This window comes from Apiotrichum porosum, assembly GCF_003942205.1.
Source record: "Apiotrichum porosum strain DSM 27194 chromosome Unknown scaffold_23, whole genome shotgun sequence".
In the NCBI taxonomy this organism is placed as follows: Eukaryota; Fungi; Basidiomycota; class Tremellomycetes; order Trichosporonales; family Trichosporonaceae; genus Apiotrichum; species Apiotrichum porosum.
Genome location: NW_021167130.1, coordinates 71,230 through 85,280, shown reverse-complemented (window position 1 = coordinate 85,280; position 14,051 = coordinate 71,230). Strand labels below are relative to the sequence as shown.

The 14,051-nt window shown below is 60.1% G+C and overlaps 4 protein-coding genes across 4 annotated transcripts; 1 reads left to right on the top strand and 3 right to left on the bottom strand.

Moving 5' to 3' along the window:
- Positions 1-2,034: 2,034 nt before the first annotated feature.
- On the top strand, positions 2,035-3,079 carry EHS24_005492 (uncharacterized protein; the record flags this gene model as incomplete). The annotated part of the gene is made up of 5 exons (XM_028621015.1): positions 2,035-2,052; positions 2,163-2,180; positions 2,262-2,342; positions 2,493-2,587; positions 2,692-3,079. The coding sequence occupies 5 exons, from the start codon at positions 2,035-2,037 to the stop codon at positions 3,077-3,079; spliced, it is 600 nt and encodes a 199-aa protein (XP_028471754.1).
- A 1,292-nt stretch (positions 3,080-4,371) lies between these two features.
- On the bottom strand, positions 4,372-9,324 carry EHS24_005491 (uncharacterized protein; the record flags this gene model as incomplete). The annotated part of the gene is made up of 4 exons (XM_028621014.1): positions 4,372-5,775; positions 5,815-6,413; positions 6,459-7,742; positions 7,782-9,324. 4 exons carry the CDS (start codon positions 9,322-9,324, stop codon positions 4,372-4,374), a joined length of 4,830 nt encoding a protein of 1,609 aa, XP_028471753.1.
- Positions 9,325-10,249: 925 nt separating this feature from the next.
- On the bottom strand, positions 10,250-12,340 carry EHS24_005490 (uncharacterized protein; the record flags this gene model as incomplete). Its single annotated transcript, XM_028621013.1, has 8 exons — positions 10,250-11,149; positions 11,186-11,278; positions 11,316-11,419; positions 11,459-11,525; positions 11,567-11,648; positions 11,688-12,028; positions 12,067-12,180; positions 12,218-12,340. The coding sequence occupies 8 exons, from the start codon at positions 12,338-12,340 to the stop codon at positions 10,250-10,252; spliced, it is 1,824 nt and encodes a 607-aa protein (XP_028471752.1).
- Positions 12,341-12,494: 154 nt separating this feature from the next.
- EHS24_005489 (uncharacterized protein) lies at positions 12,495-13,980 on the bottom strand (the record flags this gene model as incomplete). Its single annotated transcript, XM_028621012.1, has 6 exons — positions 12,495-12,670; positions 12,709-12,879; positions 12,914-13,473; positions 13,511-13,604; positions 13,654-13,872; positions 13,914-13,980. The coding sequence occupies 6 exons, from the start codon at positions 13,978-13,980 to the stop codon at positions 12,495-12,497; spliced, it is 1,287 nt and encodes a 428-aa protein (XP_028471751.1).
- Positions 13,981-14,051: the final 71 nt, after the last annotated feature.

Here is a 14,051-nt window from a genome sequence, read left to right as displayed (position 1 = left end):
TCCGTTCTATAACGTGGACGGCCTGATGTCATAGGGGCCTGCAAGAGACCCGTTCAGTGATCAGTAGGGCCTGGCCGCGGTGCTGGTTTCGCACTATGATATGCTGATGGTGCAATCGTGCATTCTTGTCCTGGGTGTCAGTCTGCTTTGCAACTGGGCCCTCAACCGCAGTTCTGAGATCTGATCTGGGCCTCTCGGCGTGGCAACAAGTCAACGCGTCGCGCCGTGCCGCACCATGCTCTAGCGGCAGCGGCAGCGGTAATGAGATACCTAGCGTGGGTCACTCACTTGCCTCTGCGATTATTCTGTCCAATGACGTTGGAAGCGTGGTCTCCGCAGTAAATGACGCACATTACACAATTGCACAAAGGGGGCTCTCTCCGCGCCGCCGCCAGCGGAGCGGAGCCGTTGTGTGCCGAGGAACCTGTTGGTGGGCCCGGAGCGAGGTATTGAGCATGTACGGCGGAGGAATGCGACAGGGAAGGACGGCGACTAACTCGGCATTGCGTTGTCGGTGGCTCTGACCCCCCACGGATGAGCTGGAGGTGCGAGACAACGGGAAACAGAAAGCAGTACGAAGGTACGCAGTGTGTACAAGAGTGATTGGGAGTCGTCGTTGCGCAGTAAGCAGCATGGGACGTTTTGGACAGAGTATCGTGAAGGAAGGCATGGAAGGTGGGGCTGGCGATCATTGTCGCAGCAAGAGCGGGTCTGTGCACCCAGTCGCCAGCGGCCAGCGGCCAGCGGAGCGAGTACGCCCCGGCCAACGGACCGCGCGGCTCACGGACCCGAATAGACTCTAGGGGAGGTGGGGGTGGGAGTGCCGACTGCAAGCGAGAGTGAGGCTATTGCTCTCTTGTGCTGGCGATCGCGCAATGAATATGATGCTCTCTCTCTCTCCGTTGTGCGGGGCGGGGGCCGGTTTGAAAGTATATATTCCAACGGCTGCTGGGTTATTTGAAAGAGCAGTGAAAGAGATGAGGTTTGGGTCCACATTCCCCCCCCCCCCCGGCGGCGGCGGTGGGGGGTGTGCGCTCGCAGTGACGTCGGTTGTGCCTCTGTGTGCCTGGGCGACAGCGTCTCTCTCCCTGTGTCTGAATGCGGGTCACGGGGCCAGAGTCTCTCTCTCGTTGCATTGTGTGTGGGTGGGTGCTCTGGGCAGAGAGCAAAGAGCACACAGTTGCCCGTAGAGGCAAATCCATGTTGCATGCTCCCCCCCCAACGGATCTGTACACTTGTGTCGCCTGCACACGGATGCACACAGATGGGGGGGCCAGACACAGACACTCATTTTGAGCCGGCCAAACCCTACAGAGCGTGGGCAGAGCCTGCAGCCTGGCCGCAGAGACTCGCTCTCTCTCGCCCTGGGACATTTCCCTGGTCTGCTCCTCCTCTCCCACAGCCCACAGCCCCCGCCCCCCATCCTGCCTCTCCTCTCTCTCCCATCCACCCTCCGCAATAGCCAATCTCCATCCACTCACCGCGCCTTGCACACCCCACCCCCGTCCTCTGCCTTATCCAACATCTCTCTCCATCACACCCACACCACCCCCTCTCCCCTCTCCACATCCTCGACGCGTCCATCCTCACCACCAAGCAAACACATACACATACAACACACCGTTTCTCTCCCTGCAAGTGAACGCCACCCAGCGCGCACTCACTTCGCACCACCTCCGTCGTTCCCACCAGCTCCGATCTTATTCCACCTCCTCGGGGGCCTCTACCTTCTCTCCCCTCCATTTGGCCACCGGCGCTCCCCTTTCAACCCTCTCCCCTCTCGTCACCCACACCTCACTCGCCCCATTCTCGCTCTCGACGTCTCCTGGAACGTCATCGACGCAACCGCCTGAGCTCTCTCCTTGACAATCACCGATCGAGCCGACAGAGCCCCCCAACCCATCCCCCGGCCCCCCTACCTTCCCTTGAACCCTCAGCCGCGACTCCACAACCCAGCCGGCCCAACCCACCCAATCCACACGTGCCGCTTGCTTCATCTCCAACCACCTCATTGTTGCAACCACCATCACCACCATGAACCCCCACAAGGCTGTGAGTACAAACTGCATGGCGGGGTGTACCTGTGCCCACCTGGTTGTTGCGATCATATTACATTGCCGGACCAACGCCGCGCGGAACTTGGGAGCTGACACACCGTCCAGAACAAGATTGACACCTCGGTGCGCCTTCCCTCCACATTCCCCCCTTCCCCCCCTTCCTCGCCTCCCCTCCCAGCCTTCCTCGTACTGACCATGCGACAGCAAATGAGCGAGCAGGAGCTGAAAGCGTTCAAGATGTACGGCAAGGTGCCCGCCAAGAACCTCCTCACCAAGATGCAGAAGGTGAGTCGCAATGGTCGCGTCGTCAGAGTCGTCAGCGGCGACAGGCGACAGTCGACAGGGCAAGATCGGTGCGACTGCGACTGCGCCGTCGTCGTCGACGACGACGGCTGTGCTTTGAGCTGCGAGGCGCGCGCTGACCCATTCACGCAGGAGAGGAAGTACTTTGACTCGGGCGACTACATGATGTCCAAGGCCGGTGTCTCCCCGCCCCAGCCTCTGGGCACTGCCATCCCGACGCCCGAAGGGTGAGTGTGTCCGTCGCAAGCGGCGATCATCGGCTTCTTCTTGTAAAAACGCGCTTCTGCAACGCCGAACACCGAAGAGCAGAGCTGACTCTCCCTCCCTACAGTGTCCCTCACGCCTCGCCGCCCCAGAACGGCCACCTGTCGTCGTCGCCCACCGGCCAGCCCATCCCTTTCCCCATGGGCGACCGCCGTCCCTCTGTCGCACTCGTCGGCGTGGGCATCAGCCCCGACAACACCAGCGACCCCATGGCCATCCCCAACAGCCACCAACGGCGAAGCTCCGAGAGGCGAGTGGACCATCATCACCCCCTAACCACTCCGCGTAACCTTCCTCTGACGGCCTTCAGCCACATGCGCATCTCCCCACCCGGTACCCTGCGCGAGCACGCCCAGCCCCCTTCCTCTTACCCTATCCAGCACGGCAGCTTTGGTTCGTCGCCAGTCAAGACGTCGGCCCTCGCCCGCCGTGTCGACGAGGACATCGAGGTCTAGATCCACCCGACCCCCTGCCGCTGAAGAAGCCCCCTCTCTCGCAAGAGAAAGTAGTAGGCTCTCGCAGCTGGTATTGGGGGGAGGGGAGGGCCCTAGACTACTCTTGGCGCAGCATACCGAACGGATATACATTGGCGAACATTGGCGGAAAGCGACTTGGCGAAAACGAGCTATGACGAAACGGGCGGACAGGGGCAAACGAAGCGATAACAACCCAACCCCCCCTCTCTCGATTGGGGGGTGACTGTTACTGCCACTCACCTGTCCCCCTCCACCCAGCCCTCCCCCGCGGTCCTTGTAGTTGAAGGGCTGCGGGGGAGGGAGGTGGAGCCCTTCGCGAGCCAGTGTCCCGGGCGGGGGAGGTGCATGGTGTCGTTGCCGAGGAGAGCAGGAGGGAAGTTGGGAGGTGGGAGCAACGATTGCTTCAAAACTGTCGAAAGCCCCAGAGGAGAAGCGTGTGTAGGAGAAGGCGTCCCAGAGTCTCAAGAACCTAGCATGGGAGGGATGGAGGAGAGGAGGGGTGACGGCCAGTACACGCGAACACGAGAGACGACGTGGGCTCTGTGTGTCCAGTGGAGTATGAGGGTGTGTATGGGGCCTGAGCATCGGGCATGCGGGGGAGAGTGAGAACGCGACAGCACCTCTTTCCCCCCGTCTTGTGCCCTTTGGTCTCTGGTTCCCCTTGTCTTTTTAATGTATCATCATGGAAGTGAACCCCACCCACACTCATGTTCGCAACTGACCAACGACGGAGCTGCCATTGGAGCTACCACTGACCATCTCACGCGGCGGCTCGTGGCTGCGACCATCAACGCCCGAGGTCGTCAACCGTACCCGCGTCCGCCACCAACATGCCACATCGGCAGCGCAGGCAGCGACGGTGCGACCCATGGGCTCGGAGCAGGACACAATGTGCATAGGGAACCCATACTCACGCGTGTATGGGGTGGGGGGGGGGGCAATGTACAAAACAAACAATAAACAGCGTTCACTTCTCGTCTTCTTTTATCTATCGTCATCAACAGCAGCGTCTCTCTTCGTTTCGCCAGGGTTCGCCCCAGTCGTCGTCATGTCTCAACAATGGCAGGATCTGGTCGTTTTGCGGTTTTGGGGGGTGGGTGGGGGTGGGATGGCGTGCATTGCGTTCGTGCGTGCGTGCTTACGTGCGTGGGCGGGTGCGTGGCAGAGCATGTCCGGCATGGCGGTGCTTGGGGGTCGTATATGGTACGTTTTGGTGGGCATGACGGGTGGTCGGTGGGCATGATGGGGGTCGGTGGGAAAACGCGCGGTGTTTAGGGGAATGTGTCACGCTGAGGCAGCACAGGCATGGTCACCGTCTCGACGACAGCGCCAGCGCCAGCCTCGACCTCGCTTCCGATGGGGACACCGCGCACACTCGCCGGAGCGCTGGTGGCGGTACTACCACCACCGCCACCGTTGCGAGACTGGGACTTGGGCGTGCGCGCACCGGGACCACCGCTCTTACGAACGGGGATGTGCGACTTGGAGCTCGCGCTCGCATTCGAGCCGGCACTGGAACCCAAGGTGGTCGTTGGCGACCTGGGTGAGTATGCGGCCGAGGGGACGTTCATGAACGACGAGTTGCGGGAAGGTGCAGGCGACAGCTTGGTGTTGCTGTTGCTGCGCGATCGCGACGAGACTGCGGTCGCTGACGCTGAGCCCCAGCTGTCCTCGTTGTGCTTGGACGACGGGGTGAGCGCCTTACTGCCGCCCACGGGGGCAGAATGGGGGAGGGCAGGAGTCTCGATGACCACCTTTGGCAGTGTCGGCTTGGACTTTGCCTTGTGAGGCGTGGGGCGCGGGATACGTGCCGAGGACACTTTGGCCGATGGTGTGGCGGGCCACTTGGACGATGTCGCAGCGGTGGGCGAAAGGGGAGACTTGGCCTTTAACGGCGTAGGCGATTCCATGGCCTGACTCCTGGTGAGAGGAGGGGGAGTCATCCTCTTGGGTCGCACACGCTTGTTCACGAGCATGGGCGACAGGCGCGACGGGAGGTTGGTAGGTTCAGAGGGCGAGCGCGCATGGCCTGGCGTCTGGCGTTTACCCGGAGTCGGGGGACGACGCGGGGTTGCTGGTCCACGACGAATGAGCTCCAGCTCAAGCTGCTTGCTCTCAAGTGCCGAGTTGAGGAGATCCCGGTCGCTAGACATGTTGGTGACCTTGGTATTGAGCTTCTGCAGCTCGAGGTGGTTACTGGCAACGGCACGACGGAGGTCGTCATTCTCAGCACTGAGCTTGGCGCGGGTGATGTTGAGGCTGTCAATCTCGGCCAGGTATGTCTGGCAGCGCGAGTAGTTGTCCGCAGCACGCTCGCGGTGACGTTCCTGCTCCACAACGGCCTGCCTGTGGTCCACCTTGATCTCGTTGTTGGTCGCCGTGAGCGTCTTGAGGTCCTCGCGCAGGCGGCAGAGTTCAGCTGTGCAGTCACGAGTGTGGCGCTCAAACTGCTTCTCGACGTCGCGGACCTCCTCGGTCTTGTCATCCAACGCGCGGCCGAGGTGGTTGATCTGCTCCTGCTGGCTGATGAGGGTGTGCGTAGACTCGATAGACTGAATGCTGAGGTCGGCCTCATCTTCCTTGGTCGCGGCCTGAAGCAGGTTCTTGAAAGTCTCGAGGTCCTCCTTGAGGCGAGGAATCTCGACCTGCTGGCAACGGTAAAGAGCAGTTTCAAGCTGAGAGTTAGCGTATATCCGAGAGGATGAGAAACTCACCTTGGATTGGTTGCCACTGGCAGACCAGACTTGGGCCGTGAGGCGGGCCACCTCCTCATCGAGCTTGACACGATCACGGCCCCAGTTGGCCCACCTCTCCTTGTTCTCGGCGTTGTTCTCGCGCTCAGAGTTCAAGAGCTGCTTATACTTGTCGGCCAGGGTGAACATGTCATCCTTTGTCTTGCTGGCCTCGCGGAGCTTGGCTTCGAGTTCGGCGGTCTTGCGCTTCTGGACTCCAAGCTCGCTCTGGAGGTCAATGACCACTTGGGCGGGCGCAGCCTCGGTCTGGACCTTGCACCGCAGCTCGTCCAACTCAAACGTGGCCTTGCTGACCTTGTCGCGCAGCAACGAGATGGTCTTGTCGCCCTTGTTAACCTCGCGGCGTAAACGCAAAATCTCGTCGTCGCGCTCCTGGAGGCCGACGTCCTTCTCCATGAGGGTGCCGTTCATCTGCTTGACAGCCTCGGTGGCATCGGCGGCCTTGGTTTGCGCAGTCATGACCATGTGACCAGCCGCCATCTCCAGCTCGTTAAGGCGCTCCTTGTACTCAGCCTCAATCGAGAGGCGAACCTGCTCCGGCAGCTCGCCATGGTGGAGAGCTACTGTCAGTTCCAAGTGCCACAGCAAGTGCTCAAAGAACTCACCATCCTGAAGCTGGATGACCTTGTCGTTCAAGTAATGCACGCGACTGTCCCGGTCCTTGAGGAGGAGCATGAGGTCGTCAAGCTCGTACTGTCTGACGCGGGCGCTGTGATCGGCATCGCGCTTGGCGACGACCAAGTTGTCAATCTTGGCATACGCAGCGGAAAGCTCGGCAGTGAGTAAAGGCGACTGGCTACGCTCATCGAGACGCTTGCCGGGCGAACCGTCGGCAGGGGCAGAATGCGTGCGTAGGTGGCCGGAGCTGCACCCCTGGGTCGTGTTCGGGGCGTCGAGAGACTGCGTGACACGGTGCTTGGTTGACGTCGTGGTCGGAGAGTTACTGATGGACTCGGTGACGAGGGCAGGCGAGGCAAAGGGAGGAGGTGAGACCATGATTGATGGGGTCTCGGAAGACGAGGTGGCCGCAATCTGGTGGGTGGCCGGTGTACTGTGTGAGGCCCAGACCTGGCTGACGGGCATATCAGGCGTGTGCTGTGGAGTAGTGGTGGACCGATGCGAGTGGTTAATGGATCCAGTACGCTGCGGCGTGGAGGGGGCAAGGCTGTTGCTGGCTGACCCAGTGACGCCGTGGCAGGTACTCGACTCCCTCGACGCTTCCTTGATGGTTGGAAGGATATGGCCACCACCAGGAGAGATGGGGTATGGGCAGCCAAACGACTCCTCCGATGTAATGGAAGCCATTGACTGGTTGGATCCCAAGGTGGAGAAGGATTCCGTGAACAGCTCCTCCATGCCCATGGGCTCGTCGACGGGGATGAAGTCGTCGTCCTCGAAATCGTCAAGGTCCATACGACCAAATGCCTGCCAGCGGGCCTGGTGGTCCTCGTCCACAATGGTGGGGGTCAGAGGGTTGACTGGCGACTCGGGGGTCGACGAGTCGAGGACCGAGTCGAACGGGATGCCCATCTCGAGGCTGGGCAGGTCGGGAGAACGAGCACGGCTCGAACCGTCAATGGCTTGAGGGACCCCATAGACGACGTTGTCCTTCTCGTAGTCGTCCGCAAACACAATGTTCTGGTAGTATCCGCTCACGTCCGAGTCGCGGTCGCGGCTGCGCTCTGTCTCCTTGGCCTCGTCTGCCTCGTGGTCCGAGTCTTCTTGCGAGTGGTCCGAGGCCTCGGCTGACTCGTTGTCGTCCAGCGTGTCGGTCGAGTCGGCGTGGCGGATACCACTAAGGCGCGGGGGGTTGATCTCGACGTTCACGTCAAAGGCCGCCCACGCATTGCGTGTAGGACTGGGAAGGCCATCATAGAGCAAAGGCTCGACTGAGGGTCAGGAACAGCCTCGCTTGCAAAGGCACTCACATTCCGATTCGACATCGTCCAGAGCGTCCTCCGGGGAGACGAGTGCGTCAACAGACATGTGTCCGCCGGGGGACATGTCGGTGTCGTACTCGACGGAGAGCTTCTTGGGGCTGGCGGGGTCCAGGGCCAGACTACTGGCGTCGGCATCTTCCAGCTCTTCGATAGAGTTGCCGATGGAAAGACAGTCATCGCGGTCCATGCCCTGAAGCCCGGCATTCTCGTGAGCCAACAGCTCGTCGAGGTAGTCGATGTTGTAGTTGGACGTGGACGATGCGGTCCGGGGGTCATCGCTGAGCTTGTTGATGTTGAAGGGGTGGCTACGAGGGACACGAGGGACGGGTGGGATGTCCTGGGTGTCGGCCTCAGAGGTGGACCCTTCGAAATCCCAAGCAAAGTGCCGTGACCCTGGTGTGCTCGAGGCCATGTCGGCGCTCTTGTGACGGCGGTGGTGGAGAGACGGTGTCTGAGCACGAGACTTGACACGGTCAGACTGGGGACTCGGTGTGTATCCCAGGTCTAAGCATACTTCCGTTGGGACCTTGTTCTTGTGGGTTCCTAACACGGAAGTGGTGCTGTCCGTGGCGTTTGTCATGGTGCGCGGAGGCGGTAACGACTTGGTGTTGGCCTTGGGCTTTGGTGGCGTCGAGGTGGTCGAAGCCCCCAAGGCCGATGCATCATGAATGGTCGTACGCGGGCTCCTGCTGAACGAGGCTGCCACAAGGAGGGGGCCGAACGACGGACCGAACGAGACGTCGAGCGGGGTGTGGTCCGGAGAATTGCTGGGTTCGTCGGAGGTGGTTGGGGGTTGGGCCATCTGAGCGGCCAGCTTGGTGGCAGCTGATGGAAGTGGAGGCACCGACTCGCGCTGGGACTGTGCCTGCAGAGCCTTGGCCATGGAGGGGTTGGAGCGCGCACGCTTGACCGTCTTGAGGCGCAACCGAGGAGTGAACGAACCCAGTGTACGCGGGGTGCTTGGAAGCAGACTGTGGCGGTGGTGGGAGCTCGAGTATGGGCTACGAGGCCTGTTGGGGGTGGCACCACTTGCACCAGAGGTGGATTTGGCCTTGTTCCGACGTGCCAGCTTTCCGATGGAGAACTTGCCGATCAGGCTGTTACTGCGCTTGAGCGTGGGCGTGCGAGATGTGTCACGTCCAGACGGAGTGGTAGGTGGCAATGGCGTGGCTGGCAGCGTAGGCGGGAGAGTGGCCCAGTTGCCCTCCATACTCATCCTAAGAGGAGTCTGAGACGTGCGGTAGTGCAAGGCTTCAAGCTGGGCCGCGGTGGGTCCGGCGGCTTGGGGGAGAGTAGTGGTCGAGCCATTGTTTGGTAGCAGGCCAGGTGCGCTTGCAGAGGCGATCATGGAAGTGGTGGTCGGTGCGCGCCTGGTGTTGACGGAGCTTGCAGGGCGGAGAGGAGCTGGGGAGCCGATTTGAGAGAGGGTGGCATGCGAGGAGCTGGGGGTGAGGCCGGTGGATGTCTGATGGCTGTCGATGCTGGGTCGGCGGGCGAGGAGGCCCAGCGTCATCTTGTGAAAGAAGTCCATGGCGACTGGAGGGTGGGATGACCGCTCGCCGCCGCCACGGGATGGGGATGGGATGCGTGCACTCATGGCCACCAACTGGCTGTGCTCGAGAGGCGAGCGAGAGCGTGGTATGGTGGTATGGCTGGGGGGAGGTGCAAGAGTGTATGGATGGAAGAAGGCAACAACTGTATGGGCGGTGTTGGTGATGAGAAACAGCTGCGTACGGCGTTGGGTGGAACTGGCCGCTGTGGGGGAGGGATATGAGAGACACGAGAAAAAGGTACCAAAGTTAGTCGCGTACGTCGGTGGCGAACGGCGAAAAGACACAACAAGCGCTGCGGGTCCAACATTCCTCTGGCCTCTGGCTGTGTCTCTCTCGCCAACACCCGCGCGCGCTGATGGAGCAGTGTCTCTGCATCAGAAGGGTGAGAGAACAATGCACACTCCGCCCTTTGTTGTTGGGGGGTCACCTGGCTCGTGCACCCGTAGAAGAAGCGTAAACATGCAGTAAACATGCAACGCTCCACGACGCCACCCGCGCACCGCGGTGGGCGCCATTGCTCAGGCAACGGGGCAACGGTTGGGGTACGGTGGGAAAATCCGTATCGTCATGTTCGTCGCATGCGTGACGTCGTCAACGGATCAAAGGCCCACAGACATGCACGAGGCTCTTGGCGGCGTCAACGTTGGCCGTCATCCGAGACCTTGGACATTCATAATGCCTGTTGCCCTCCATGCGAGTCCTGCCTCGTGGCCAAACAACTGCGTGATGCGGGAGTAACAATGCACAGGTGCATGCGATACAACATAGAACCCTATCCTATCCTCTCTACACAGGGTGTTTAAAACGTGCACACAATGGTTACACAATCACGCTCCCCATTTCACGCACAAAGGGAAATGCTAATCATCGCTCGGAGACGGCGACGACACATGCTCGACGCGCTCAGCTCTTGTTGCGCTTAGACCCCCAAGGGGCAGGACGACCCATGCCCAGGCGCTTGGTGCCTCGAGCCAACGGGATCCCCGGAACACCGGTCGAGCCGGATGCACCGAGCCCACCAACACCACCGTCACCACCACTACTAAGAGTCGGTGATGTGAATGCACTGCTAGTTCGGTTGCCGCCGATGGAGTTGGTGCCTGGTGCTTCGGACCTGCCCAGCGCCACCATGGCGGCCAACGACGAGTTGCTGTTGCTTGTGAAACGGGATAAACTTGCACCGGGCGACGGATCCGGTTTGCCAAGTGACTTCATGGCAGCCAAGCTCGAGCTGCTGTTGCTGGCGAAGCTAGCCAAGTTGGTTTGCGAGCCTGCACCAGACTTGGAGTCGGGCAGACCGAGAGATTTCATTGCAGCGAGTGCCGAATTGCTGTTACTCGTAAAGCTCGTCAAGTTCGCCTCGGGCCTGGGCCTGGACGAAGCGTCGAACGTGAATGGTAACGGTGCCGGCAAGTTTCGATTCGCAGACTTGATCGGGGCCGGCGGAGATTTCGGTGCTGCCGGCGCGGACATGGTCACGGGGCGACCTAGCGAGCGTGCACTCGCAAACGTCATGGACGAGGGTCGTCCAGATCCATTTGCCGAAGGGAGCGCGTACTCGTCCATGCCAGAGTTCCAATAGTCTGCTGCTCTGGACATTTGGCCAGGTCCCTCGCGACGCGCGAACCTGTTCTTGCCACGCGGCTCCGGTGCGTCCCAAGTCGACAATGGCGGGGCTGCACGGACGTGCTTCATAACAGCGTCCTTGGTCGCTGCCTCGTTGGGCAGTGGACGACCAAGCATAGTCGACATCTGGTGACGAACGTTGACGTCGATGGTGGGCAACGAGGACGAAAACAGGTTCTGCACGTCAGCTGGCTTCGGAAGTGGCCGCCTTACAGGGTCCTTTCTCATAGATTTAGCCACAAACTCGCTCAGGTCGCGGTCCTCGTCCTGGCCGGCCCACATGCGCGTTGCTGAGTGAGACAGAGACTAAGACCGTCAGCGTTACAGAGTGGGGGTGACTCACAAGGAAAGATTGCGCGCGAGTCATCGCCACGTAGAGCAAACGACGCTCCTCTGCAACCTCGTGTTCCTCTGTGCATCGGTGAAACGGGAAGGTGCCTTGCTCGACTGCAGAGGTAAGCGCTGAAACTGAGCTTGTCCACAAACCAGACGGTATGAACACCACTGGCCACTCGAGTCCCTTGGCAGCGTGTACAGTTGATATTGTAACCTTCTGAGAGGGTTAGCGAGGCCGTTCGTACCTAACGAACCCACCGGCACTTCAGCACCTTCCTCCTGAGACTCAGTGTCGGTGGAGAGCATCGACGTCTGCAGAAAAAAGCGCAGTGGTGTCAACCTGGTAGTCAGCAATCCGCAAGCTTGGCATTACACGCACCCTTCAGTCTCGCTAGACGGCGGGACGGAATCGCGCTTCACAGGCTTGATGTCGGGCTCGTCCAGCTCGTCTTCGCTCGAGAGAATCTCCACAACGTCATTCTCAATCTTGACGCGAACTTGCTTCTCAGCAGAGCGCCTGCGAGATGGACCCGAGGCTGCGGCGCCCTGGAACATGGGGTGCAGTCGCACGTCGCTAGCAAACGGTTTGGCCTCGACCTTGGGCTTGATGTCTTCCAACGGTAAGGCCAAGGCGGACGTGAACCCGCCCGCTTCGGCAACGTCTGCATCGGCAGCGTCCTGACGGCCCTGCTCATCCGAGACTACGACACTGTAGTTGATCTGCACAGTCAGCGGTAGTCAATGATGGAGAAACTAACAAGTTCTTGAACGTTCTCCCAACGTTGTTCGTAGTCTGGCTGCGAGCTGCGGAGGTACTCCTCGTACTCGGTCTTCTTGATAGCGAGGAGGATGATGTCTCCGACAGTAGAGCCCTGCTGGGTCAGCATGACTGAGGGAAGGTCCACCCACCTTCAAGGCAGCACGGCGCAGTTTGCGGACCACGCCAACAAACGAGGCCAAGTTTCTCTTCATAGCTGGCTTGATGCCTGTAGGAAGCTTGTCGCCATCAATGATACGCTCTGCGAGTTCCATGGGAGACACATCGGCCCTCTTCGCTGCGGCAACAAGATCCGAAACGGACTGAGTCGGTTAGTGACCCGTCGCGACGGCCAAACCCCACCTTGTCGCCAATACCGCGGCGAGGGACATTCACAACACGGAGGAAGGCGGGCTGCGGTGTCAACGATCAGCTCAAGAGTCGGCCACTTGCAGTAAAGTTTGGATTGTCCGCGAGCTGAAGGTATGCCAACAGGTCCTTGATCTCCATACGCTCAAAGAACTTGTGTCCGCCGATAATGCGGTTCGGGATTCCGTCCTTCTGGAGCGCAGACTCGATCACGCGGGAGAGGGCATTGTAGCGAACTGGTAGGTCAGAACAGAACACGTTTTGCGAGGCTCACGGAGGATGGAGAAGTCGTCATAGTTCAGGAGGCCCCCAGAGTACGCTATGAGGCGTTTGATTTCGGTCGAGATGAAGCTCGCTTCGATGACGGGAGTGGCAAACTGCTTGAGAATGGCGGGGGTGCTCTTCGGGTGAGAGGTGTAGAGGTTCTTTGGAATACGCTTGGCATCTGAAGCGTTAGATGGTACACCTCGGTAACGCACCTTGAGAAACAATTGAGTGGGAGGCGGCGAGGATGGCGCCGGTCGAGCGATAGTTGTGCTCGAGGTAAATGGCGTCGACACCTTTGAAATCCCTCTTCATGTTGTCGAGGTTCTCAATCTCAGCGGAGCGCCAGCCGTAAATCGACTGGTCTGGGTCGCCGACAACGCTAACGCCACCATTCGCCCTGGCAAAGCACTTCATGAGCTCGTACTGCGTCGTGTTGGTATCCTGGAACTCATCGACCAGAATGTGCAGACACTTGACGAGAATGTCTGGGTGCTCCTTGAAAAGGCGCAGACCAAACACAAGGAGGTCGTCAAAGTCGAGAGCGCCAGCGTCGCGGAGTGCGAGTTCGTACTCTTTGTACAGCTGGGCAATAACTGCTAGAACGTTTGAGCCGACCTCTTGTTTCGCGGCGCGCACAGCCATGCCTTCAGGCGACTCGCCCTTGGCCTTGGCTTTGGAGATGTCGTTGAGCACTACGCCTTCTTTCAAGCTGATGTGGGCTTGTGCGAGCTCCTCTGCCCGGGCCTTCAGGAGGCGTGACATGATCTTCTTGCTGCAAGGTCAGAGCTGGCACAGCCGTTTCAACTCACCAGTCATCGGCGTCAGAAATGGCAAAGTTGTTGTCGAGATCGATGCGCGAGCCATGACGGCGCAGATATCGCGCACACGTTGCGTGGAAGGTACCTGGGGCGTCAGCTCTCCCGTACGTCAGATCCACGTCTACTGCACATACCAAGCACCAACTGGCCAGCCTCCTTCTCGCCCAACAGCACCTTGAGACGCTTGCGCATCTCATTTGCCGCCTTGTTCGTAAACGTCACGGCGGTGATCTCGTATGGCTTGTACTTGTGCTTCTTGACAAGATGCGCAACGCGGGAGGTGAGCACACGGGTCTTGCCAGAGCCCGGTCCAGCGAGGATCTGGAGTGGTGTACCAGGAGGTGCGGTCACCGCTGCGAGCGTCAGTCGAGGGAACCTTGCCACCGTAACTCACCCCGTAGCTGTGCAGCATTGAGAGACGAGAGGTATGGGTACCTCTCGCTGTCGCCGTCGTCACGCATGGTCGGTGATTGCTTATAGGGCTTGTTGCAAGGCGGTGTGTGTTGATGTATGATGGAGGAGGGTTGGTTGT